A 26,063-nucleotide genomic window follows, 5' to 3' on the forward strand; every position below is an offset into this window, starting at 1 on the left:
CCACCATCCTACTTTCTGTTTCTATGAATTTGACTACTCTAGACACCTCGTATATGTGGAATCATACAGTATGTGTCCTCTTGTGAAAGGCTTATTTCACTCACCATAATGTCCTCACGTTTCCCTCATGCTGTAGCATGTGACAGAATTTCCTTCCTTTTTAAGGCTGAATAATATTCCATTGTATCATATACCTTACTCTATCCACTCATCTCTTGATGGACATTTGGGCTGCTTCCATCTCTTGACTATTTTGAATAGTACCACTATAAACATAGGAGTGCAAATATCTCTTCAAGACCCTGCTTTCAGTTATTTTGAATATACTCACTTGCATCCATTTTTAACCTATACAAAGAAAATTTTCTCCTAAAGACTTACATTTTGCCAGCATTTTATAAAAAATTCTCTGAAAGTATAATTAGACAAAGGAATGGTATTTGCCTTTAGAATATGAATTAAGGAGATTTTACAGTTTCTGTATTTTCTTAATAAAATAGAGATGACAATAGAAAATCCATTGTCATACCTTTACATAAAATATTTTCCATTGGTCAATAATATAGACAGATAGATAGGCAGAAAATAGTCCACTTCAGAATAAATTGCACTTACTTTCTAAATTGCAAAGATTGGTTCATATGATCTGATTGTCTTCTTAAAAGATCTTTTTTAATTCTTTTTTTCCTGGCTTTAGAAATCATCAGGAAGAGAGTAGAAAGAGAGAGTAAAGGTACTAAAATCAGCCACACAAGAAAGGAGGAGAATTATATTTGCTGATATTTCTGATACTACTAAATAAAAGTTTGTGCAGTACAATTAAGAGTTTTGAGCCAAGCATAATTAAATATCAGAGGTATACTTATAAAAGTGGCATGTGTCACAAATTTAAACACCTTCATGATCTTAGAATCATAGAACTTGAGAGCTTATCAAGCCCTACTCCCTGATTTCTCAGTTGGATAAACCGGTTCAAAGAGACTAATGGTCTGTTTAATGTTACATAGCTTGTTACTCCTGAAGCTGGAACATCACTTCAATATTCTGCTCACTGCATGCTACCGTGCCATTATGCTATTATGATTACATATATATTTCATCTGCTCTTAAATGAACGTAGCAGGACATAGATGTTCAGACTGTATTAATAGGGAAATTACTCTTTCTGCTTTGCTTTGCTTTTTTTTTAAAAACATGTGTACGGAATGCATCATCTTTCCCTCAGCCTATGGGATGGTTTGAAGATTGAGACTTTCCTGCCCTCAAGGGAACAAGATCTGGTTAGGCGTTGCTAATACCTCTTGCTCTGAATTTGAAGAGCCATCAGGATCTGTTACAGAAGGCAAAGAATGGATGCTAGGGTACACAGACATTCTGAAGATCAATGGAGGGATTCCCATGAAGGATGTGAGGACGTAGAGGAAGGTGACTAGGAAGCATTTCCAGAAAGTATCAAGAGCTTAGGAATATGAGAACCAGTCATGGGAAGTGCTCAAAAGGGAGGTGATCCCTTTCCTAAAGAAGAGTCATGTCGCAACGCAAACAACATTGTTGCAGTTTCCAGTCACATACACTGACCACCCAGCCTACGTCTGAGGCAGAAACTTCCACCATCCTCAACCAAGTCCTGTACACTGCTTTGGTGTGAATCACTCTGACTGTGAACAGTCCATCAGGAGTGACAAGTGCCCATGCTCCAAGACTGTATTTAGTCTGTATCTGAGTAACTCATGTGTCATCCCCCCATGCTGCCTCAGCCTAGCTCACAGTACCCCAGGTGACCCATCTGCTGTGAAATGGCCCCATGTCTGCCATGCATATCTAGTAGGAGTAGTGGGTGAAAAAAGGAGGATTCCCCACACCTGCATTTAGAAGGACTGAACTGAAAAAACTTAAGGTCCCTAGAACTGAGGAAATGGCTATACTAAAGTTTATAATCTCATATAGCCATTCATTTCTAAAAAGTTCATTCTTATTGTTTAATAAGAATTCAGGACTTTTAAGTATTTTCTAGTTTTTCTTTCATAAATGGATAAGGGAAAAGTATAAAGGAACTTACTTTGTTAGTTTATAAAATTTTAAGTATTACCCAACACTGAGGTATTTTGTCCAATTTGTACGTACTGTTAACGTATATGTGTTTCTCTCTCTGAATGATGCAACAGATAAAAACCAACCAACGCAAAGAGGGTAAGATTTGATGCTCAAGAATGAGGAAAACAACAAATGCATAAACTGTGTATTGTCTGATGACTAAAGTGATTCCAATTAACTGTGATCATCTGAAAGTACCAAATATACTACTCTAAATGGCTTATCTTACAATCATCTTTCTGAAGCCAGTAAGTGTGTCCTAAAGGATTTCTAAACACAGTGTCACAGCAAACTAAACTCTCACCTTACCATTTATCTTTAGATCCCAACAGATATTGAAACACTGCAAAAAGGGAGGGTTTTTGTTTTCGTTTGTTTGTTTTTCTCTTTTATTTTATTTACTTGTTTTTCTGAGGATAAACACTGAGGTTACTAAAAAGGGAGTGCATCAATAATGGGCATATAGATTGGCTGAAAGGAAATGAGTGAAAAACAAAAAAATTAAGAGATACACAAAGAGTAAAAGAATGTATGAAGAAAAATCTTCCAGGGATAACTCTTCCCCCAAGTTCAAAAGAGCAAAAGATCCACCAGAAAAGAAGCAAACAACCATCCTGGGACGTAATTACATTGCAAAGTAATGCATGAAAGGATCACGAAAGTTACAAAACAAGTTACATGAAAGGAACAAAACATTTTTGTTCAACAGTTTCCTACCAGATGGCATTTCTACATACAGTAATCTAAAACCTTCTGTTTGTTCTATGAATAAAGATGAAAGGAATAGCAACAATAGCTAAGCATTGAAATCACTGGAAATAAGAGTATTTTGATTAGGTTTATAAGAATCTGGCTTATTCCAGTAATGATCCTAAATGTGGGAAGGCTCAAGTTCTAGGCGAAACTCAGAATCCCAGCATTCAGGTACTGCTTATCGACTTGCTCAGAGTGATGCTCCTTCAAGGCAAACTGGTGCTCATTCAAGGTGGAGGAGCAAACCAGGAATGAAAACCAGGAGACTTGGGGATAATCTGAAGAAACACAGAACTCCTAATCGATAGAGACTCTAAAGGGCTACAATCTAAATCCCAGAAGCATTTTTTTCCCAGAAGAGTTTGTACATACCATAATTTTTGTGAGCTACTGTGTAAATGTGTGTGACTGGACTTTGGCGTCAGATAGAACCAATATACAAATCAAGGCTCTACAAATGACTGGCAGTATGAGCTTGAGCCAAGTTCTTTACCCCTCTGAGCCTCACTGGCAAAAACAGATAGTAACACTGCACAGTTTTCTTACCGACCAGGGTTCTTGGCCTCCTTAATCAATAGGAATTGATAAGAAACCAGACAAGAAATTCAGGCAAGGCTTTACTGGGGCCCCTGCTGCAGCCGCGGGCAGCAAGAACAAGCAACAGGTCCCCTTGCTTCCTCCCTGGAGGCGGTGGGGCGGGGGGGGGGGGAGCTAGTTCCTTATATGGGGTGAGGGAAGGGATGTGTCCAAGGGTCAGGCCAGAGGGGTGCCTTAGATGGTCTGCCTACCCCTTTGGTGGTGCTGTGTGCAGGGGGCATGTGCAGTCCCCTGATTTTGCTCCTGGCTCTTCAGAAGTGGCAATTGGGTTTTTGGTCTTTTTGTATCTTGTTGTTCATTATTTGACCCAACTGGCATGCAAGTAATTATTTTTAGTCCCTTATAGTTTCTTTGTATTTTGTAGGAGACATCTGTCCAGGTGCAAGTACTGCAGCAAAGGGTCCCAGATTCCAGCCTGTCTCAGTTTTATGGGAATGTACTTATGATACCTAGTTAAGTCCCAATGTTTTACTCTTTTTTACTATTACTATTTTACGATTATTAGCAATAATAATCATAATAATTATGTTTCTGATTTTTTTGCCATTTCAAAAGCATGGAGTAGTGCACAAAAAGTTTTTCCGGCAGTAAATGGAGTTCTAAGAGTAGAACTCAAAGCCTTACCTGGCATATCTCCAGTGGTCACTCCTCGTACAGCCCTGCCCTCTTCTCACCTGGCTCTTGAAAGTTATCGAGAATTCAAGTGGGGAAGGCCAATCTAGAGACAGAAGTAATTTTTTTTTTTTTAACTTGGAGTATAGCTGCTTTACAATGGTGTGTTAGTTTCTGCTGTACAATGAAGTGAATCAGCTCTATGTATACATATATCCTCTCCCTCCTGGACCTCCCTCCCAACCCACCCCCCATCCCACCCATCTAGGTCATCACAGAGCACCAAGCTGAGCTTCCTGTGCTTTACAGCAGATTCCCACTAGCTATCTATTTTACACATGGTAGCGTATATATGTCAATCCTAATCTAGAAGCAATTTTTGAGAATTGGCTGTCAGAGCTCTGCCCATCCCAGCCTGTCCTCATTAATGACTTCATTCTCAGTACTCTCTGCTGAAGATTTAGGGGCTTGTGAAAGAAAACAAGAGTTCCTTTTTGATCTGGTTAACTAATGGCATATAGGGCCATTCCCAGGGACAGCACTGGTATAACACTGATAGCATAGAGCTTATCTTGGCATCTGAAGATAAGCAGTTTAGTCACCTGGGAGTAGCATAATTACCTTGAACAAATAAAAGATATGTTGCAATTGCTTAAATATGGAGCAGACTACAATGAATGGAAGGCTGGTGTTTAATGGCTCTTAAAGTTCCACTGGGTTGTTTGCTGAATTTTACATGAGTGAGCCACCTGCTGGGACTGAAGCCCTCAGTATTAAACGATGCCTATGATTAGGCTTTGATATAGAAAGCAATTCCTTTTTTTTTTTTTGGTACTTTAAAAATTGTGATAAAATATACATAACAAAAAATTTACCATTTTAACCATTTTTAAGTGTATAGTTTCAGTGGCATTAAGCACATTCACAATGTTGTATAACCATCACCATTTCCAGAAATTTTTCATCATCCCACACAGAAACTCTGTACTCATTAAAAAACAACTTCCCATCATCCCCCCCAGCCCCCCGCCCTGGCTTAAAGCCCTTGGTAACCACTATTCTACTCGACTCTGTCTTTAAGAATCTGTCTATTCTAGAGACCACGTACAGGTGGGATCATAAAATATTTGTCTTTTATGTCCAGTTTATTTTCAAGGTTCATCTGTGTTGTAGCATGTATCAGAATTTCATTCCTTTTTAAGGCTGAATAATATTCCATTGTATGTGTATACCACATTTTCTTTTCCATCCACCCATCCATGGACACTTTGGTTGTTTCCACCTTTTAGCTATTGTGAATAATGCTATCAACACTGGTGTGCAAGTATCTGAGGCTGTGCTTCCATTTCTTTTGTTTGTATACCTAGAAGGAGTATTGCTAAATCATATAGTAATTCTGTTTAACTTTTTAAGGAACCGCCAAACTTTTCCACAGCTGCTGCACCATTTTACATTCCCCTCAGCAATCTACAAGTTTTCCAACTTCTCCACAAACACTTATTTTGTTTTTTCAATAATGGCCACCTTCAGAAATAGAGACACAGAGGTAGAGAACAAACTATGGACACCAAGGGGGGGAAAGTGGGGCAGGGGGGATGAATTGGGAGATTGGGATTGACATAAAATCACTAATATGTATAAAACAGATAACTAATAAGAAAGACCCTGTGGTATAAAAAATAAATTAAATTAAATTTTTAAAAAAATGGCCCCTAGGGCTTCCGTGGCGCAGTGGTTGAGAGTCCGCCTGCCGATGCAGGGGACACAGGTTCGTGCCCCGGTCCTGGAAGATCCCACATGCCGCCGAGCGGCTGGGCCCGTGAGCCACGGCCGCTGAGCCTGCGCGTCCGGAGCCTGTGCTCCGCAACGGAAGAGGCCACAGCAGTGAGAGGCCCGCGTACCGCAAAAAAAAAAAAAAAAAAAAAAAAAAAAAAGGCCCCCTAATAGGTATGAAATGGTACCTCTTTCAATCAGATTACCCTAAGCAAACTATTTTTATAAACTACACGAAGAGTTATTATTACACGGCTGTCTTATCCTGTATATAAAATGCTACAAACATCCTGTGTAAGTCTCACAGAAGGTAAAATATGGTTATTATATGTTAAATTTTAAACATCCTAACACCAATATTTCTCCAAATCAAAAGCAATCCAGAGTTTTCGAACTGCAGTTGAAAATCCTACAGCAAAGAAGTATATCCGTGCCTTACCGAAGGGGTCACCTGTAAGATACCAGTCTTGGCAAAACCAAAGCCTCAGTACAGCCTAAACTGCCTCAGACTTGACCCGGAGGCAGGACTGCGCAGCCCGAGTGCGCATGCGCGCCTCGAGGCGCGCTCCCTGCCGGCCTACGTGCGCGGGCCCGCGGAACAGCGTAAGGGCGGGGCTCGTGAATCTCTAGTCGTGGCGGCAGTCATGGCGGCTGCGTCGGGTTCAGTTCGCCTACAGCGCTGCGTGGTGTCGCCGGCTGGGAGGCACAGCGCCTCTCTGATCTTCCTGCATGGCTCAGGTGGACTACAGTTTTCCGTCCCGGTTACTGCAGCACGGGAAACGCCGCCCCCCACTCGGTTCCCCCAGTGTTGCCCTAGTGGGGGAAGCGCTGGCCCCAGTAGGGCGCGGTGGACTCGGAGAGGGTGACTCTCCCCTCGGTAGCCCCGCGGCTGTGGACACACGGGTCTGGTAACCTGTCCCCGGCCGTCCTTACCCCCCACCCCACCCTTGTCTTCCTTTTGCCTGTCTTGCAGTCACTGGCCCGCTGTTCTGGCCTTTGTGTCCCGTCATTCGGCCAGAGGCCCTCTGTTTACATTCTCTCCATTGCAACCATTTCCACACATTCCCCCGCCCCATGTCTCTCCCCCAAATTTAAACAGAGCAAGTTAGAAAGGTAAGTCTTTTGCTAGAGACAAATAACATTATCTAGTACTTTTCAGAGTCAGCTACTAGTGATTGGAATTTTCAACCGCAGTGGATTATTTATCTCCTTTCTGTGAGGGACCATGCCAGGGCTGGAGTGCCTTTCCCCCTTCACTCTTTCCTGCTCCCCCTTCCTTCTCCTTTCCCACCCCCCCTTGTCTTTCAGACCCCAAGATAAAGCACAGAGTCAACTCTGAGTCCCAGGGGTGGTATTCTCCTTCCACCGCCTGCCTTTAGTGATGTGTTTAATTCTGTATAGCGTTTCTTACACTTACCTGTAGTTACTTCTGTCTTCCCCACTTCACTTCTTCCTCAAGAGTAAGGACGCTTGTTTGAATCTTTGCATCCCTAGTGCGGCCCAGGGTAAGTTCTTGGGAAGTGTTTTTTAAAGAAATGAAATGCAGCCTGTGTCCTCAGGGGGCCTACCTAAATTTAAAAACAATTCATTTAGTTTGACTCAGCAGTGGAGATCACAAGAGATCACAAGATGGTGCATGGTTTACTGCCAAGTGAATTGTAAGGAAAAAAACTTTGGATAGGCATTGTTAAGGCTTTTGGAAAATGAAGAGCTTGTTAGGTTTGCCAGAGGAAGTGGTCTTTAAACTGGGACTTATGTAGGCTTAAAGAGGACAGTCATTGGATAGTGGAGAGGATTGTAAAGGTACAGGGTGGAGACCTGGAAATGGGCAGTTGTAGGAAATATTCTCATTTTAAAAATGAGTTTGGGTAGATTGAATAATTTGTCCATGGTCACTTGGCTATTACTGTGAGTGGTGGTGGAATTGGGGTTTGAACCCAGATCTCTGACTCCAGAATCAGTGCTCTGGAGAGGTAAGTTGAAAAAACTCTGAATTAGGGTGTATCATTTTGGAAATAGGGAAGAAAAAGGCCAAAGATGTTTGAAGGGAAAGACTTGACTAAGGAAATATACTTAGAAGATGAGGGGTCTAAGGTGACAGCAATGCTTATAACTCAGAGACTAATACTAATATTATTTGGGGCTCCAAGGGTGTTTATAAGCACCCAGAAATTCCCCAATACCATAGTCCTTTTAACAAGTAAATAATTTCATAAAAATTCTGAGACTTCTTTTTTCCCTGGACAGCTTTGCTTAAAGTTACTATCCTCACTCTTTTCAATGTCAAATTACTGACATTTTAAATTTGTAACCATATGTCTCTGAAAGCCAAAGTTGTACGTATATATTTTTTCCCTCTGTGCTTTGAACGAAGAGTTTATCCAAAGAATCCTGCCAGTTATGCAAGTATAATGCAGTTCCTGTGTATTTTGAGCTCCAACTTATTGGGAATATGATTTTACATTAGACAATAATATATGTGGTTATGTTATAGGATATGTTTGGCTTCTGGTTAATACAAATGTGGGCAAACCGATTTTAACAGTTTTACCATACTCTTGGAATAAGGTGCTGGCTTTTTAACGAGCGGACTTTATGAATGGATGGATGCATGTTGTTTTGTAGCATTTAGTTTTGCTTTTCAAGGTTGAAAAAGTGTTTAGAGGCAGATTTTGTTTTTTTAAAAAATCTTGAAAACTTGAGGTTCTCTTCTAGGCTGTGGCAGCCATAGAACATCATATAGGAATAGAAGTTATATCTAGCCAACTTAATTTGAGTGTTTCCAACTACTAAAATACCAAAAAAGTACCTTCTTCTTTCAGGATGATGAAAACAAATGATAGCTTAATTAGCTTTGCTCAGCTTCTCAGATTAGATAAATTCACTATTATACGCTCCATTAGGACACTGTGGTTCTTCTTTCAGTGGCATTCACTGTATTTGTAATTACCTAATTTAATGTCTGTATTCCACACTGAGCTCTAAGGTTCACACAGGCCCAAATCATGCATGACTTGCTTTCTCCCCATAGAGTAAGTCTCAGCAAATTGACTGAGTTGGCTCTTACTAAATTCGCCAGTAACCTCTGTGTTGCTAAATGTAATGGACATTTTTCAGTCATCATTTTATTTGAACTGTCAGCAGCATTCACCTTTCTTCTTGAAACACTCTCCTGGTTCTTTATATCTTTATATGTATTTTGCACACTCATTCTCCTCTCCCTGGCCATTAATGTTGGGCTTCGTCAAAATTCAGTCCTAGGTTCTCTTTTCTTCTCCCTCTACATTTTTCTCCTCAGGCTAAATTCCATACAAGCCCACAGATTCTATTTTTATCTCCGTTCATGTGACACAAATATGTGTCTCCATTTTAGATCTCCTTTGAGCTCTAGACCTGGTTATCCAACTGCCTAATAGTCATTCATGCATTAATCTATTCATTCAAGAAATATCTATTACATGGCCACTGTGCAAAGCACTGTTCTACGCTCTCAGCTCGTAAGAACCTGGATTTTGTCCTCCACCTGGTAGTAGTTTGCTCAACCCTTCGTGTAGGACCTAGAATGCATTACAAAGGGGTACCTCACACTCAGTGTGTGTAGACCTGCTGCCTCCTGTGTTTCCTGTCTTGGTGTATATAGCTCTGGCCAAAAACCTTGCCATCACCCTAGAAACCCTTCATAATTGACCCCTCATAACTAATCTGTTGCCAGTTTCTTTTAATTTTATCTCCTAAATATCTCTAGTATCTATTTCTGTATACTCCACTGCTATCACTGTAGTCTAAGCATCTGTCTTCTGAACAGTAGCCTCCTAACTATCCTTCCACATCTATCTTTGTCCTCCTTCACGTCTGTCTTCACATAGCTTCCAGAGTAATCCTTAGAAGCATGCCCCCTTTCTGCCCCCCCAAAACCTTCATGGCTTCTCCATGCTCTCAGGCTTTGTCGGGATGTTAGAATCCATCCTGCATTCACTGCTTTTCCTCTCATTTTCTGCTTTTCATTTCTTCAATGCCATACTGCTTCCTGTACAGCATTTCAGCATTTGCCATATCCTGTCTGAGATGCTTTTCCCTGTGCACTTCAGTTTTTACCATCCTGTAGATCGCAGTTCAGACCATTCAATGACTATCTACTGGATGCCTAGTTTGTGTCAGCACTGTCCTAGGCATCAGATGAACAAGTCACTCACTGGCTGAAACACAAAATGAACCTTGCCTTGTGGAGTTTATATTCTAGTGAAGTTATCCCTGAATCCTTAACTGGGTCAATTCTGAATCTAATAAACCCTTGAGGTACGAAGTGTCTTACCTTTGCAGTGGTTACATTTGTCTTTCACATTTATTTATATGATTATTTGACTAATGTCTGTTTCTCACAATAAACTATATACTCCATGAGTATAGGAATTCTTTCTCCCGATCACCTTCCCATCACTGCCTCTCTAGCAGTAAGCACAGTGTCTGACACATTAGTAGGTATTCAATAGATACTTTTTTAATTGCTGCCTTAATGAATTGATTGATTAAAAACTAGAGTTGTTAACTTGAAAATTTTCTCTTTAGGACCACATAAAAGTAAACCTATAATTCCTTCCATTTTTTTATGGAAATACACATATATTAATTCTTGCATGAGGCTTGGTTGTTTTTCAGCCATGGGATGTACAGTCATTATTTTAGATTAAACATTGCCAAAATTAAATTCTCATTTCTTCAGGTAAAAAATAAAAGTATGCTGAATACCCCTTTTGAAGAAATTTGGTTTTTTAACCAAGAAAATTGTTTTAGGTTGTTACAAAATTTTATAAGCACTTTAGGAATTTACTATTTTTAAGAGTAAAAAAAATAAATGACAGTGTTTAAAATCAGATATGGAAAGGATTTCTTTTTTAGAAAAATCAATTGATTTATTTGTTCCTATTGTATCCTTTAAACAAATGAGGAAACTTAAAACTCAAAATTAAACAGGTCTTTAAAGTGAAGTCAGGAGTAAAATAATCAAAATTATTTCTAACTATTGATGGCTGATCAGTTATTTCCCATTAATAAATCGGTTTCTATACAGTTATTTTTATTTATGAAGATTTTTTTATTCTGTGTTCCAGCCTCTGTGTGACATGAAAGTTAGACTGCTTTTAAATACACTGTATTGTCAAACTGTTTTAACTTAATCTAGATTTTGTGATTCATCAGGTGATTCTGGACAAGGATTGAGAACGTGGATCGAGCAAGTTTTAAATCAAGGTTTCACATTCCAACACGTAAAAGTTATTTATCCAACAGCGCCTCCCAGGTATGCAGTAATTTAATTCATTACTCAGTATAACTCTGTGGCATAAAATATATATAAATGTACCAGCTAGATGGTTTTACAGCTTAATTCTGTATTTAAAATATTTTAAATTGGGGTTCTTTTTACCAGAACTTTTTTTTTGTTGTAGCAATTACTCTGTTAGACCAAGTTTTGCTAGGTAATTTATTTTTTGAAAAGCATTCCCTGAAGCTCTTAACTTAAACTTTGTCCCAGGCATGGTTTACAGGACTCTGCTTTCTGTGGCCCTGCAGATTGCTCATCTTTCAAACTCTTTTCCCCTTCATTCACCCCCTAAAGAAACTAATAACTCAAACAAGGATAATCTTTCTAATAATTCAGTTAAACCAGAGTTCATAATCTCTGGAAAAAGACTTGTGGCATTCTTTCTACACGTAGAAGGTTTTAGAAATAATTTTAAGCTTTTTGAATCAGTAAACCAGAATAGGAACATGGAATCAACTACTTAATCCATATTTATACAACCTGTAGACGTGTTTAACAAAATGCACAATCATGGTTTAGTTTTGAAGTCAAACTGCTTTTTTATGATTATTAAATTAACATCCACATGGTCTTTTAAACTGGGATTTACAAGTTTTTTGTGTGTGTGTAAGTGAAATATTGTGCTGAACTATGCAACCCAATCTGACTTCCAATAATCTGTTCTTGATTTGGTCTTATTAGCACACTGTGTGCTTATGCAAATGCTTTGATTTATTTTTCTGAAACTTAGTATTAAGGAGAAGTATTGATAGAAGCAGAACTTCAAGGACCTTTTCATATCTACTGTTAAAAATTTACTTACCTGAGTTGATAGAATTGAAAAAGGTAGAACAATAAAATGGTAATTTTGTTGTAAGATTTAAGATTCAAAGAAAAGTTATTATTTTAATATAATTTTGGAGCAGTTTAGTATTTTGGTAGTGAAGATAAAAGACCTAATGGCCAGTGGGTTATTTTTGTGCTGTAAATTGAAGGTCTTTGAAAATGTCCAAAGAGCTTATTATTTACTATTGGCTTTTAGGGTGAGTGAAGTTAAGAGGGAGGAAGACAGTGGTATTTCCCATGGGAATGGGAAAGATAAGTTCAGTTTTGGCTAAATATAAATGTAATTGGCTGATAAAATTGAATGGAAGATCATTGGAAGCATGATTCTAGGAATTACTATTTTTCGCTTATGAATATCATGTCATCACCAATTATGATATGAATTCTAGACCAGTGTACCTTATACTTAGGCCACAGATGTTTCTGAGAGTCCAGAAATCTCCATGTGCTCTAAAGCATTATTTGTAGGTGCTGTTGTGATTTAATAAAATATAAAAGCATTGAAATTTTTTACTGAATTCATAGTAACTTTTTATTATATGTTTTCATAGTCAATAGCTATTTGGACAGATCAACAGACATTTTAGACCATACTATCAATGGAATATACTATAAACTACATATATACATTTAAAATTTTTGGCACCAAATTAAAAAAAAGGAAGAAGAAACAGCTAAAATTAATTTTAATAGCTTATTTTATTTAACCCTTATATCCAAAATATTATCATTTCAACATGTTATCAATATGAAATTATTAAAATGATATTTTACATTCTTTTGTTCATTTTCGTGTCATAGACCATTTTAGTTTTTATCCTCAGTTTATCACTATGCATACCTATTTATCTTATTTCTTATTTTCCTTCAGGAAAAATTCCTAGAAAGTCCTCAGAGGTCTTAAAGTCAATTTCTTTTTGTTTAGGGGATTATCTTTTCCAAATTATTTTCCAAAAATGGAACAGTTTGCATTATTTAACTTAGCCTGTTATTAATGTAACGTGGTTAGGTTAAAAAAATAGTAGATTGGGAATTCCCTGGCTTTCCAGTGGTTAGGAATCAGTGCTGTCACTGCCAGGGCTCCAGGTTCGATCCCTGGTTGGGGAACTAAGATCCCACAAGCCACGTGGCACGGCCAAAAAAAAAAAAACAAAAGTAGATAGATAGGTAGTTAGATAAATAGGTATAGATGTGTGATTTTTTTTTCTTGTACACTCAAAATTTTTTAAATATTTTTTCTTGATCACAAAATTAATTGTTGCCTTTACAATGATACCTACTTTATAATTTAACAGCCTCTCAAAGAAGACTGAAAAGAAAAATATAGAGTCGTGTCAAAATAAGAACAGACTACTAATTTGTTGATCAATTTTAAGCTTAGTTAACGGGTATGTGCTTTGGAAATATATTTGAAGTCACTTTTATGTTACAGTTAGACATTTTTAATGCCATTTATATTTCAGTATATCATAAATTAATAAGAGTGAAGCATATGTAATACATATCTAAGTGACAAATATAGTAATAAATCAAAAATAAATCCACTTGTTATTCCTTGTAATTAGTTTGAATGAAAAATCTTGTATGTACTATACAACGTGGACTCTTTGAGAAACCAGTACTTCAGTTAAAGAGGAGAAGTGAAGACTTTTAGAAATAGGTCATCTAATTCTTAATTAAAATAAAATTATAAGGGCTGTTAATGAAGAATTGTCAGTTCTGTGTCTTAATTTTCATGTCGGAAATTAACAGATTTGACTAGATCTCTAAAATCACTTACAATGATTAACTTTTTGGATTTGGGGACCCTTCAGATTTTATCTAGTAAAGATAGAGTAAGAACCAGTAGTGTGGGACTTCCCTGGTTGCGTACTGGTTAAGAGTCCACCTGCCAATGCAGGGGACACAGGTTCAAGCCCTGGTCTGGGAAGATCCCACATCCCGCAGAGCAACTAAGCCTGTGCACTACAACCACTGAGCCTGCGCTCTAGAGCCTGTGAGCCACAACTGCTGAGCCCACATGCCACAACTACTGAAACCCACGTGCCTGGAGCCCATGCTCCGCAGTGAAGCCACTGCAATGAGAAGCCCATGCACTGCAACGAAGAGTAGCTTCCGCTCGCCGCAACTAGAGAAAGCCTGTGTGCAGCAACAAAGACCCAATGCAGCCAACAATAGAAATAAAAAATTAAAAAATTTCTAAATAAATAAATAAAATAAAAAGCAAACTGGGTTTATATGAAGTTCAAAACCAAGCTAAACAAAAATCATTTAAAAAAAAAGAACCAGTAGTGTAATACTCATGTCTTTTTTGCTGTACTTGTTAGGCCAGTAGGTCAGGGAAATACCCAAGATGATAATATTATTCAGTAGGAGATTGAAGATACATGGAAGTATTGTGGTACAGTATTTAAGAATGCAGTTTTTGGATTAGGCAGACCTGTGATTGAATCCTGATTTCTCTACTTAATGCTATAAGATTTTGAGCAAAGGTATATTGCCTCCCTAATGGTGTCCCAATTTCTTGAGCACTGAAGTAGAGATAATTGTATCTACCTCAGAGTTGTGAGAATTGGACGTATAATGCACATAAATTCTTCAGCACGAAGTCTAACATAAAATAAGCACTCAATAAATGTTAGTTACTTAGAGTAGTCTATGATATCCTTGTGGGCAAGATATAGAAATATCCAAAGAATTACCGATAATCCTTGAGGAAATTTTCCAGATCTGTGTTTCCGGGTTGTATTCTTAAGCCTTATTTGGGTTTGAAACTTTATTTTAATTTAGGTGAGGAGACTGCTCAAATTTCCAGATGATATCCTCAAAAGAAATGCCCAGTCATGTTGTTTGCCCATGTTTTTATTTGGTTGTCTATCCTTTACTTACTGATTTGTTAAAGCTCTGTATATTTTTAGATACAGCTTGTTGTTGTTGTTAGATGTATGCGTTCAAATATCTTGTCCCTGTCTGGTTTGCATTGTCACTCTCTTAATGAAATCCTGTGACCAGAAGTCCTAATACGTTTCTTTAAAATTTACAGTGAAATGCAAACATCTTAAGCATACAGGTCAGTCAGTTTTTATGAATATATGCACTTGTTTACTTCAAATATAGAGAATGTTCCCACCACCCCAGAAAGTTTCTTTGTGCCTCCTTCCAATCAATTCCTACCACACATAGATTACCATTGTTCTGATTTCTATCACTGTAGTATAGTTTCGCCTGTTCTTGAATTTCAACTAAATGGGATAATTTAACCTTCTGTGTCTGGCTTCTTTCACTCAACATAGTGTTTATGTGCTTATCAGTAGTTCATTTAAAAATTTTTGAGTAGATATTATATGTGAATGTACCACACATTTATTTATCCATTCTACTGTTGATAGACATTTGGATTATTTCCAGTTTTTGAAAACAATGTATGTCACTGCTATAAGTACTTTTGTGTTTTTGTGAACATATTTTAATGGATTCTTACCTGAACTCTGTTCTGTTTCACTGGTCTATTTTTTGAATTTTATGCCAATATAAAACCGTTCTGATTAATATAGCTTTATAGGGAACTTTGAAATCAAATTGTATAAGTTCTCTTTAACACTTTTTCATCCTAGGTTCTTTGCATTTGTATGTAAATTTTAGAATCCACTTACCAATTTTACAAAACACCTGTTTGGATTTTGATTAGAATTGCATGTAATCCATAGCAGGTTTATTTACAGAAAATTGATGTCTTCCAGTCCATGCACATGGTGTGTCACCGTTTATTTAGATCTCTATTCATTTCTCTCTGCAGTGGTTTAGAGTTTTCAGTATAGAGGTCTTTTGCCAAATTTATTCACAAATATTTTATGTTTTTTTGTTATTGTAAATGGAATTTTTTTAATTTAAATCTCTAATTTGATTGTTACAAGTACATAGAAACATTTTATATTTGTATCTTGTTCTTATATCTTGCTATCTTCCTAAATTCACTTATTTCTAGTAGTTATTTAGTAGATTCCTTATGATTTTTGTATAAACAATCATATCATCTATGAATAAAGGCAGTGTTACTTTCTCCTTCCCAGTCTTCCTTTTATTTGCCTTATTGTGCTTGTTTGAACTTCTGATAAAGTGTTTAATAGAATCAGGGAATGCCTTCCTGTGTAATCTTAGAGGGGAAGTGTCCAGTATTTCACCATTAAGTATGATGTTAGTTAATAGGTTTTTTCTTTGCACCTTTTATTAAGGAAATTTATTTCTTTGCCTAATTAGCTGAGAGTTTTCTTTATGAACTAGTTAGATGCTTTTTCTGTATTGTTTTGAGATAATCTTGATTTTTATCTTTCATTTTGTCAGCATGGTGAGTTACACTGGTAGACTTTCAAATGTTAAACCAACTATTCATTCCTATTATAAACCCTGCGTGGTCATAATGTATTATCCTTTTTATATATAGCTGAATTTGATTTGCTGTTATTTTGTTGAGAAATTTTGTGTCTGTGTTCATGAGGGATATTGATCTGTAGTTTTCTTTAATGTCTTTATAAAGTTTTGTTATCTAGGTCATACTGTCTCTTAAAATGTGTTAGGAAATGTTACCTTCTCTGTTTTCTGAGTTTGTGCTATTTCTTCCTTCAATGTTTGATAAAATTCACTCGTGGAATTATCTGGACCTGAAGTTTTCTTCTGTGAAGATTTTGATAATTTCTTTCATATAATGAGAATATTAAGATTTTCTGTTTCTTTTTCTGTCAGTTTTGATCATTTGTGTTTCTCATGGAATTTTTATCTAATTTACAAAATTTATTGGCATAAAGTTGTTTGTGATATTTCCTTTTTATGCCTTTAGGATTTGTGTTGATATCTTTTATTCCATTGCTGATATTAATAATTTGTATATTTTTCTCTTTTTTCTTGCGTTACCTTGCCAAGGGGTTATTAATTTTATTAATCTTTTCATCGAACCAGCTTTGGCTTTGTTAATTTGCTCTCTTATTTGTTTTCTATGTCATTTATATTTGCTCTTATATTTATTAGTTCCTCCTATTTATTACATTAAAGCTCTGAATTTCTCACTAATTACTGCCTTAGCTAATTCCCACTAGTTTTCTCTTTTGTATTTTTAGTATTATTTATATTGAAATATTTTCTAATATCTCTTATGTTCCCATTATTATTCCTGTGTAACAAACCACCCCAAACAACTTTTATTATGGTGAAACATCTATGGGTTAGAAATTCAGAAAGGGCACGGCACTAATGTCTTGATTCTGTTCTATGATAATTGGGGCCTCTGCTGGGAAAACTTGAAGGCTGGGGATGACTGGGCAACTGCTAGGGACTGGAATCATCTGAAGGTTCACTCATATCTGGCACTTAATACTAGATATTAGCTGGGACCTTCCTTTGGTCTTGTTACTGTGACACCTGCATGAGTTGTCATTATCTGGTGTCTTGGGCTTCCTGGCAGAGTGGAGGCTGAGTTCCAAGAACAAATGCCCTAAGGAGAACCAGAAAGGAGCTGTATTGCCTTGTAAGACATAGTCTTAGAAGTTACATAGTGCTGTTTCCTCAAGAAGAGCATGTGGGATGAAAGATATTGTTCTGGCCAGATATGGAAAACAGAGTTCTGCAAGCTTCTTTAACTCGTAAGTTATTTAGAAATATGTTGTTAATTTCCAAATATTTGGGGCTATTCTCAATCTCTTATTGCTGTTGACTTCTGATTTCATTCTACTGCTGCCAATATTCTGTACAGTTTCAGTCTTCTGATACTCTTTGGCACTTGTATTATGGTCTTGCATAAGGTCTTCTTGGTGACTGTTATTCTGTGCCTTTGTGTATAGGGTTCTATAAATGTCAGTGGCTTAAGGTGGCTATAGTATTAGTCAAATTTTATAGTTTCTTAGTAATTCTAAGTCATTCTATTAGTAATGAATGGGTATTAACATCTCCAACTATGATTGTAGGTTGGTCTATTTCTCCCTTTAGTCCTGTCAGTTTTCTCTTCATGGTTTTTAAGCTGTATTATGTACATTCCCAGGTAGGATTATTGTCTTCCTCATTAATAGCTACTTGTATATTTTAATGTTCGTTTTTATCTCTGGTAATTCCTCAAAGTGTACTTTGTTTAATAATAATATAGTATATATCAGCTTTTATCTTTACTGTTTATATAGCGTATATTTTTCATCTTTTTACTTTTAACACCTATATCATTATATTTAAGGTAGGTTTCTTATAGATAACATATATTTGGGCTTTGTTTTTTCTTTAACGAATCTGTCAGTTTCTATCTTTTAAGTGATTTGTTTAGACCATTTGCATTTACTGTAACTATTGATATGTTTAAATTTATTGCTTTTTGTTACTCTTTTTTCCTTTTCCATCTTTTTTGGATTTAAGAAAATTAATACTCTATTTTCATTTATTCCTTTTTTTCCTGATTGTTCTAGGGATTATAAGATACATATCACACCTTTCATCTGTTTACTTTTTACCACTTTACACAAGATGTTGAAGCCTTACAACCATATAGTTTCCTTTATCCTCCCCACCTTTATGTTATGTTTGTTGTATATGTTTTATCAATGTACATTGAAAACTCTGTCAAACAAAGTTATAATTTTTGCTTTCAAACATCATACATGTTTTAAAGAACTTAAGAATAATCTATTATGGTTACCCAGGTGTGGCCTATTACAACATATCAGTATGTTTTGATTAAATTGTGAATTGCCACTTTGGCTATAAGGTATTCCTTTTCTCAGCCCTATTTAATAGATGTTTTTAATCAGCTGAGTGAGGGGCATATTAAGTAAAAATCAGCATTTAGTTGCTGTGTTGATTTAAATGGAAAATATTGCTTCATTGTTTTATTATGTTAATTTAGACTATATTTAATTGAAGTGCTCAATAAAGATTTTTATTTTGTGACATCCTTTAGCTGTATTTGTAATTAGAGGTTTTCTTGGTTTGGGTTTACTAGTAGAATTTCCATTTAAAAAATAACAGTAATTTTTAACGGGCCATCAGTAATTTATATGATGATATAGTTTCTCGGTGTTTTGAAAAATTCTAAAAGTAATAAGATTCAGTCAGTAGTGCCTCTACTTTTAGATCCACTGTTTTTCCACATGAAGTGCATGTTTATATTTTTCACTAAACATATATTCTGAAACAGGGTTAGGCACTCTTGATCTAGGTTTAGTAATGGGTTCATCTTTACTCCATCACTTAGGATTCATACCTGAAGCATGATATTAGGAGATCTCTCTCCTGAGAACAGTGGATCTGTACTATAAGTACACTCCACTGGCAAGGAACCCTCATTAAAAAATGCTATTTTGAAGAAATAGTATACTTCTTTGGTAAGTATTTTAAATGGTACATTTAAATATCTATTAGTATGTAAAAGCTTATTTTCTTAGAAACATGTTCTTTTTAAAAAAAACCAACAAAAGAAAATTTTGACCTTTTTCTGGAAATCACAGAATGGATATTACAAGAATTAAAGTCAAAAGATATTCAGAGCAAAATAAAATAATTTTAGGTATTCTGCTGACAAAAATGATTCCCAAATCACAAATGATTATTGGCATTCATCGTTCAACAAATACTTGTTCTTGGCACTGGGGGTATCACTGTGGAAAAGAGCATTACAAGGAGAGGAAATGTCAGGTGCTAAGTCCCTGGATCAGTAGTGAGGTGGTCCTGAAGAAAAATGAGGGAAATGTGACTGGAACCTAGTGAATGTTGGGGGAAGAGCAGTGAAATGAGCACAGAGAGGAAGCCTGGAACCCGATGATGTTATCTGAAAGGTTATGAATGACCTTTCGATTTTATGACTTATAGGGAACAAAATCTGGTGTCAAGCTGAAATGTCAACTCTTTATTTTTTTAGACCTTGGACATTCATTCCCGCTTAATATTTTACCAGTGTATAGTGGTTTGATTGATTGATTGAGGAGCCACACGGATGTTCTTTGCCAAACATATTTATTTATGGTGGTAATGTCTGAGCTGTTTTATACCAGCTAATAAAGTGGTTTATTTGAGGAAGAAGGTGAATGAGTGTAATATATGTGCCAGTTTGTTTACCTGCTTTAAAAGACAATCTTACTTTCATGCTTTATTGAAAGGTTTTTCTAACATCTTAGGAGAATTATGCATTCTTGATGGTTTTATTAACAAAAAAAGTTCAAAATTATTCTTTGTCTCATCACATTTTTCCTATTATCTCCTTTGAACAGAATTAATTTTCTTAGAGAACTGAGAGAACAAAAGGCTACTATATTAGTAAAACTTATATTCTATGGAGCATCTATCTCTAATTAAGTAAGGTACTGTCAAAGACAAAAAGTTAAGTGAATGTCATTTTTTTTCTATTAATGGCTGAGTTCCCAGAATGATTCATATTTTAGCCTATGATATCATCCTTATTTAAGTGCTTCGACAGGCAAATAAACCCTTAGAGAAACAGAAGAAAATGAAAAGGGAAGTAGAAACAAGTCAAAAAAGTACCAGTCTAATTCAGGCTTTAGTATGAGTGTTGTATATTGTTTTCATTCAGAAGATCACTGTGATTTAAGTGACAATTTCAATAGTTTGAGAATTCTTTTTCTCTAACAGTGACATAAATGCTATATGGAAAGCACCTGCTTTCATTTTCAGAGTATTTTAAGAAAGTTAATCCTGAGAAGGGATTCTGGGAGGTGGGAGGGTAGAATGCTTTCTGTCTTCTCTCCCTTTCTGATTCCAATTTATCTACCTCTCTTGAGCCAAGCAGCTTCTGAAGTCAGAAGGCCTACAGGAATGAGGGAGAATTTAGGCTCTGTGGGGGTCCCCATAGAGAGCTGGCGCAGGATTTTATCTTTGCTGCACCCAGTGTACCCACTTAGAGCCTGGGGAACGAGGCAGGAGAAGCCTTAGGTAAGGCCCAGAATGTGGCTGATCCTGGGAAGAGCACAGTCTGCAGAAATCTTCCCACCTCCCAGATTCATGTCATAAAATGTTAATTCCCACAAGGACTTTTTTTTTTTTTTTTTTTTTGGTTGCGTTGGGTCTTTGTTGCTGTGCACAGGCTTTCTCTAATTGTGGCGAGCGGGGGCTACTCTTCATTGCAGTGGCTTCTCTTGTTGCAGAGCACGGGCTCTAGGTGTGCAGGCTTCAGTAGTTGTGGCTCGTGGCCTCTAGGGTGCAGGCTCAGTAGTTGTAGCACACGGGCTTAGTTGCTCCACGGCATGTGGGATCTTCCCGGACCAGGGATCGAACCCATGTCCCCTGCATTGACAGGCAGATTCTTAACCACTGCACCACCAGGGAAGTCCTGAAATCCCACAAGGACTTTTAATGGGAATTATTTAAGAATTTACTAAATATTTGATTAATTTCTTAGAGAGATAAAGAAGATTAGATATCTGAGAATAGGCAGGACAAGTCTGGAAGACGTGGTAATGATGGTAGGGAGAGGTGGCCCACCTGACTCCACCTCAGAACATATTCTAAAACCACTGTAAATACAGTCGACATGATCCTAACACAGGAGTAGATAAACAGATCAGTGGAACAAAATAGAGCCTTTCCCAACCAGAATTTTCCACCTGAATCACAGAACACACAAAATGACTTGTCATTTTCTTGATTTTTGCCTAGGATGGAACAGAACTAGTACCAATCTAGATGCTTTGGAGAGAAGCCCATTCATTATAGACAGTAAATGTTATTAGGTATTAGGGTTTAATTCTCTTATTTACCTAGGTTGACACAGACTAGATAATTCAGAACTATAATATGGCAAAGGTAGAATTTCACCTTTATGAGAAAAGTTTTTGGTTTTTTGTAGTAGTGCAGGCACAACTGGCTATCCATTTGGGAGAAAATGAATTTGAACCCTTAGGTCACTTCATGTATGAAGTAAATTCCAGAAAAATTCAAAACTTAAATGTAAGAATGAAAACAAAACTCTTAGAAGGGGGCTTCCCTGGTGGCGCAGTGGTTGAGAGTCCGCCTGCCGATGCAGGGGACACGGGTTTGTGCCCCAGTCCCGGAAGATCCCACATGCCACGGAGTGGCTGGTCCCGTGAGCCATGGCCGCTGAGCCTGTGCGTCCGGAGCCTGTGCTCCGCAACGGGAGAGGCCACAACAGTGAGAGGCCCGCGTACCACTAAAAAAAAAAAACCTTAGAAGAAAATCTTGGATTCTATATGTAAAAATGTATGGACTGAGAATACCTTAAATAAATCAGAAGACCCAGAAATTTAGTTTAATACAAAAAAAATGGACAGATTATATCAATTGTAAAAGTCTTTTATTTGGCTTTTTAAAAAAAGATAGATACTTTAAATACATTACGTCAATATACAGAAATTGATTTGAAAAAAATACTTGAAATACAAATGAAAAATATTTATGGCAATAATACACAGATGCGGTTCTAAACTAATAAAAAAAATCAAAACCCCAATAGAATAAAATAGCCAACGTTATGAATAAGTAATTCCTTTATGTGGAGTTCTGGAAAGGCAGCACTAATCTATAGTGATAGAAATCAGTCAGCGGTTTCCTGGGAAGTGAATGGAACTTGCTTGTAAGTGGGCATGATGGAATTTTCTGAAGTAAAGTAAATGTTCTGTATCATAATGGAAATACATTGTCAAAGGTCTTTGAACTTTGTATTTAAAATGTGTGCATTTATATATGTAAACTATACCTCAGTAAAGTTGATTTTAAAACCATAGTTGATACCCTTCAATGGTAATATTTTAAAGTATGTTAGTACCTGTTGTAATTAGGGTAGGGCTGTTGGGCAAAAGGATGTTCTCAGACCTTTCTTGTAGAAAGGTGAATTTTTATAGCCTTTGTGGAAGCAACTTTGAAACATCTATTAAGGTAAAAATCATACCTCTCCATCCAGTGGTCCTATTTCACAGACTCTGTTCCATAGGAATAAAAGTCCCAGTATGTAAAAACATGTACATGAATATGTTTGATGCAGAATTGTTCTTAGTGGCTAAAACCTGGGTACCAAATAAATGCCCATTAGTAGGTGAAGGGCAGATTAAATTGTGGAACATCTTTATTATATTATATAGCTATTTAAAAGGATAGGTAAGAGCTATATCAGATGAAAGGATTTCCATGAGGTATTGTTAAAGGAGAAAAGTATGACACACATAAGAAAACCAAATAGGCTTATTTCATTTTTGAAACTGTTTTGTAAACTGTAATGTAAAGAAACATGTTTTAATGTATGTGCAAAGAAAAACATTCCAGATCATTAACATAGTTTACCTAATGTGAAGGGCAGGATGTACAATGGGGTGGGAGAGGAGAGGAGGAATGGAGAGTTGAGCAAAAAAATAAAAAGGACTTAATTGGAAGACATCAAAACAATACACACACAGACAAAATAGCCTGTATTTGCAAGATTTCATGCATGTGCATAAACTAGGAGAAAATGTTAGGGTTTTGTGTACTGACTTACAGAGATATTTGTAATATACATTCAAATATTAGAAAGTATGTTACCAAGTAAAGTTTATAACACGATTATATTTTAGTAAATACGAGGTTCTCTGAAGATGAGTTCTTGTTAAATCTGAGTCAGAGCAACTGCCTTGTTTCCAGATTTCTTTCACTTTCTCTGAGAAAGTTTCCAAAATATTTCTCTTGACTTTTAGGCTCCTTAAGTGGATATCTGTTTATTTTAGAGTGTTAAGACCAATACAGAACAACAGTTGTGTAGTTCTATTCCCTTCAGCACCACCCTTTGGTCCTAACAGTTGGATGTTTTTGATGGTCAGATCTGCACAGACTGCAGAGTCCTTTTGCTACAGTGGTTGAGAGAATGAGAATTGAATAGTTCTATCTCCTTGGGTTTGCCAGGATTCCCCTTGGTTTTTCACTAAAGAAAATGCAAAGAAGCACATTCAGATCTCAGCTGGTGTCTTTCAGCCCTCCATTTTTTTGTTCTGGCTGTACATTTTATGCTTTTATTTCACTGACTCTGGAGGGTGAGTATATGTAGCTAAATTTGAGATGGGGCAAAGTAGTAGAGGTGTTGGTCTAGGAGAAACCCTGCATCTGTGGTCATCACTGGTTTAGATTTCTTTCAAATTATAGTGTATACTTTTGTCACTGTTTGTGTTTTCTGTGGTCTTCTTACTTATAACATAAAACTTTTTCATGGTCACATGAGGAGAAAGCAAGATTTGCTAAGTGAAAAGCTGTATCTTTTATTAAACTTTCCTATTCCTCATCTTTGGAAAACTATTGTTCTCCATGTGTGTCTTATATATCCCCATAAACCTCTGTGTGTTTGCTACAGGAAGCTCTAAGAGTGTTTTCATTCCCTTCATTTACCTTTACCAACATAAGACTTGATACAGGACCCCTTGACCCCATTATAATTGATTAAAACAGAATATTTGGAATACCTTGGGTTACACACAAACGTGTGCATACACACATGTATACTTAAAATAACAGAGCATCCAGAGCAAGATTCACTAATACTGTAACCACCCCATCTCATACTTAAATGTAAAGCGTCTTATAATATCAGTCTTGTTCAACAAGACACCCAGTTCAGGGCCTCTTATCACATAAAATGTTTTTAAGTCCAACAAGGCACCCAATTTGAGATCCAAATGATGCAAACAGTGTGGAATATCTGTATGATAAGCACTTCCAAAGATTATTTGTATCCCATTAAACTCATTTCAAGGTTCCTGAGAAGATTTAAAAATAAAATAGCTCCAACTCTTGATTAACAAAACAAAACAAAACAAAAATACTGAAGACTCCTATTCTAAGGATAATCTACCTGGGTGTGATCAAGAAACCTTTAAATTACTAACGTAGCCTTCATACTTATGTGCTACAAACTAACCACCTTTTGAAAAGCATTTTGGTAAATCATATTTTCTACTCTTGAGGCATTGACTTTTTGCATGGCCAGACATTATTTATTTAGCTGTAAATAGTTAAATAATCATTTAAATTGAGTGGAAAAAATAACATGCACACGCAATAAATAATTACCCTTTTTTCATGGGGATTTTCTGGAGAATTTATGAAACTTAAAAGATGGAGAGAAACTAAGATGATGAACTGGCATTAATAAATGTTAATAGAACCAAGGTAAGTATAGGAGAGTTAAGGCAATCAGCATGGGAATATTTATAATGTGAATTATTTAACTTTTAAAAGTTGGAGGAAACTGTAATTATTCAAGACACTAATTTTTTAGAAATTAAAACATCTATTTTAATTTTTTCTTTTTCTTTTTTTGGTTTTAAACAGGCCATATACTCCTTTGAAAGGAGGATTCTCCAATGTATGGTTTGACAGATTTCAAATATCTAATGACTGCCCAGAACACCTTGAATCAATTGATGTAATGTGTCAGGTGCTTACAGATTTGATTGATGGTGAAGTAAAAAGTGGTATCAAGAAGAACAGGATATTAGTAGGTAAGATCTTTAGATGTTGAGAATTTAAATATTTTTTTCACTTTTGTGTAATTCTATACCTTGAATTTTACTTGGAACATTATTTGGAAGCACTTTGTATATCATTGACCTATTCACAGTTTCAGATAAACTTTACATATTAAGAATTTTAAGGGTAATAGAATTATAAGCAAAAACTCATGAAACTTTAAATGATTTTCTTTTTAATAATAACATACTTTAAGACTCCCATGGCGGTTAAAATTTTCTTTCTACTTTAATTTTCAATTAAGAGATTATTCATTCCAGTTTTTAAAACATTTTATTTTAATTAGCTTAAGTTTTATATGTTTAAACTACTATCGCCATAATTAAGATAAATTCGAGTACATAGTCAAAATATAACAACAAATTTGTGAAAAGTAAACTCTTCAGAGTTAATACTGTAGGAATAAGGTATTCATAAACTTTTGTTAAACATGTCTTTGGCAATCTCCCTTCCCAAGGGGATATAGCATGCCTTTATATAAGCTTTATTCTACTTACACCCCTTTCCTTTTCTGCAATCATAAAATACATAAACCATTTTATAATACATACAAAAATAAGATAAACTGTATAGAATATGAATGATACAGGATGGATTTTTG

General features: G+C 36.2%; 1 protein-coding gene across 1 annotated transcript in view; it reads left to right on the forward strand.

The window, feature by feature from the left end:
- The first annotated feature begins 6,464 nt into the window (after positions 1-6,464).
- Positions 6,465-26,063, forward strand: part of LYPLAL1 (lysophospholipase like 1) — a 31,399-nt gene continuing 11,800 nt past the window's right edge. The window contains exons 1-3 of the mRNA XM_082832468.1: positions 6,465-6,567; positions 11,026-11,125; positions 25,265-25,434. Of these exons, the coding sequence (XP_082688594.1) occupies positions 6,474-6,567; positions 11,026-11,125; positions 25,265-25,434 (364 nt within the window). The 5' untranslated portion in view covers positions 6,465-6,473. The remainder of the gene's footprint in view (positions 6,568-11,025; positions 11,126-25,264; positions 25,435-26,063) is intronic.

The sequence above is a fragment of the Leucopleurus acutus genome (assembly GCF_964270905.1).
Source record: "Leucopleurus acutus genome assembly, chromosome: 2".
NCBI lineage: Eukaryota > Metazoa > Chordata > Mammalia > Artiodactyla > Delphinidae > Leucopleurus > Leucopleurus acutus.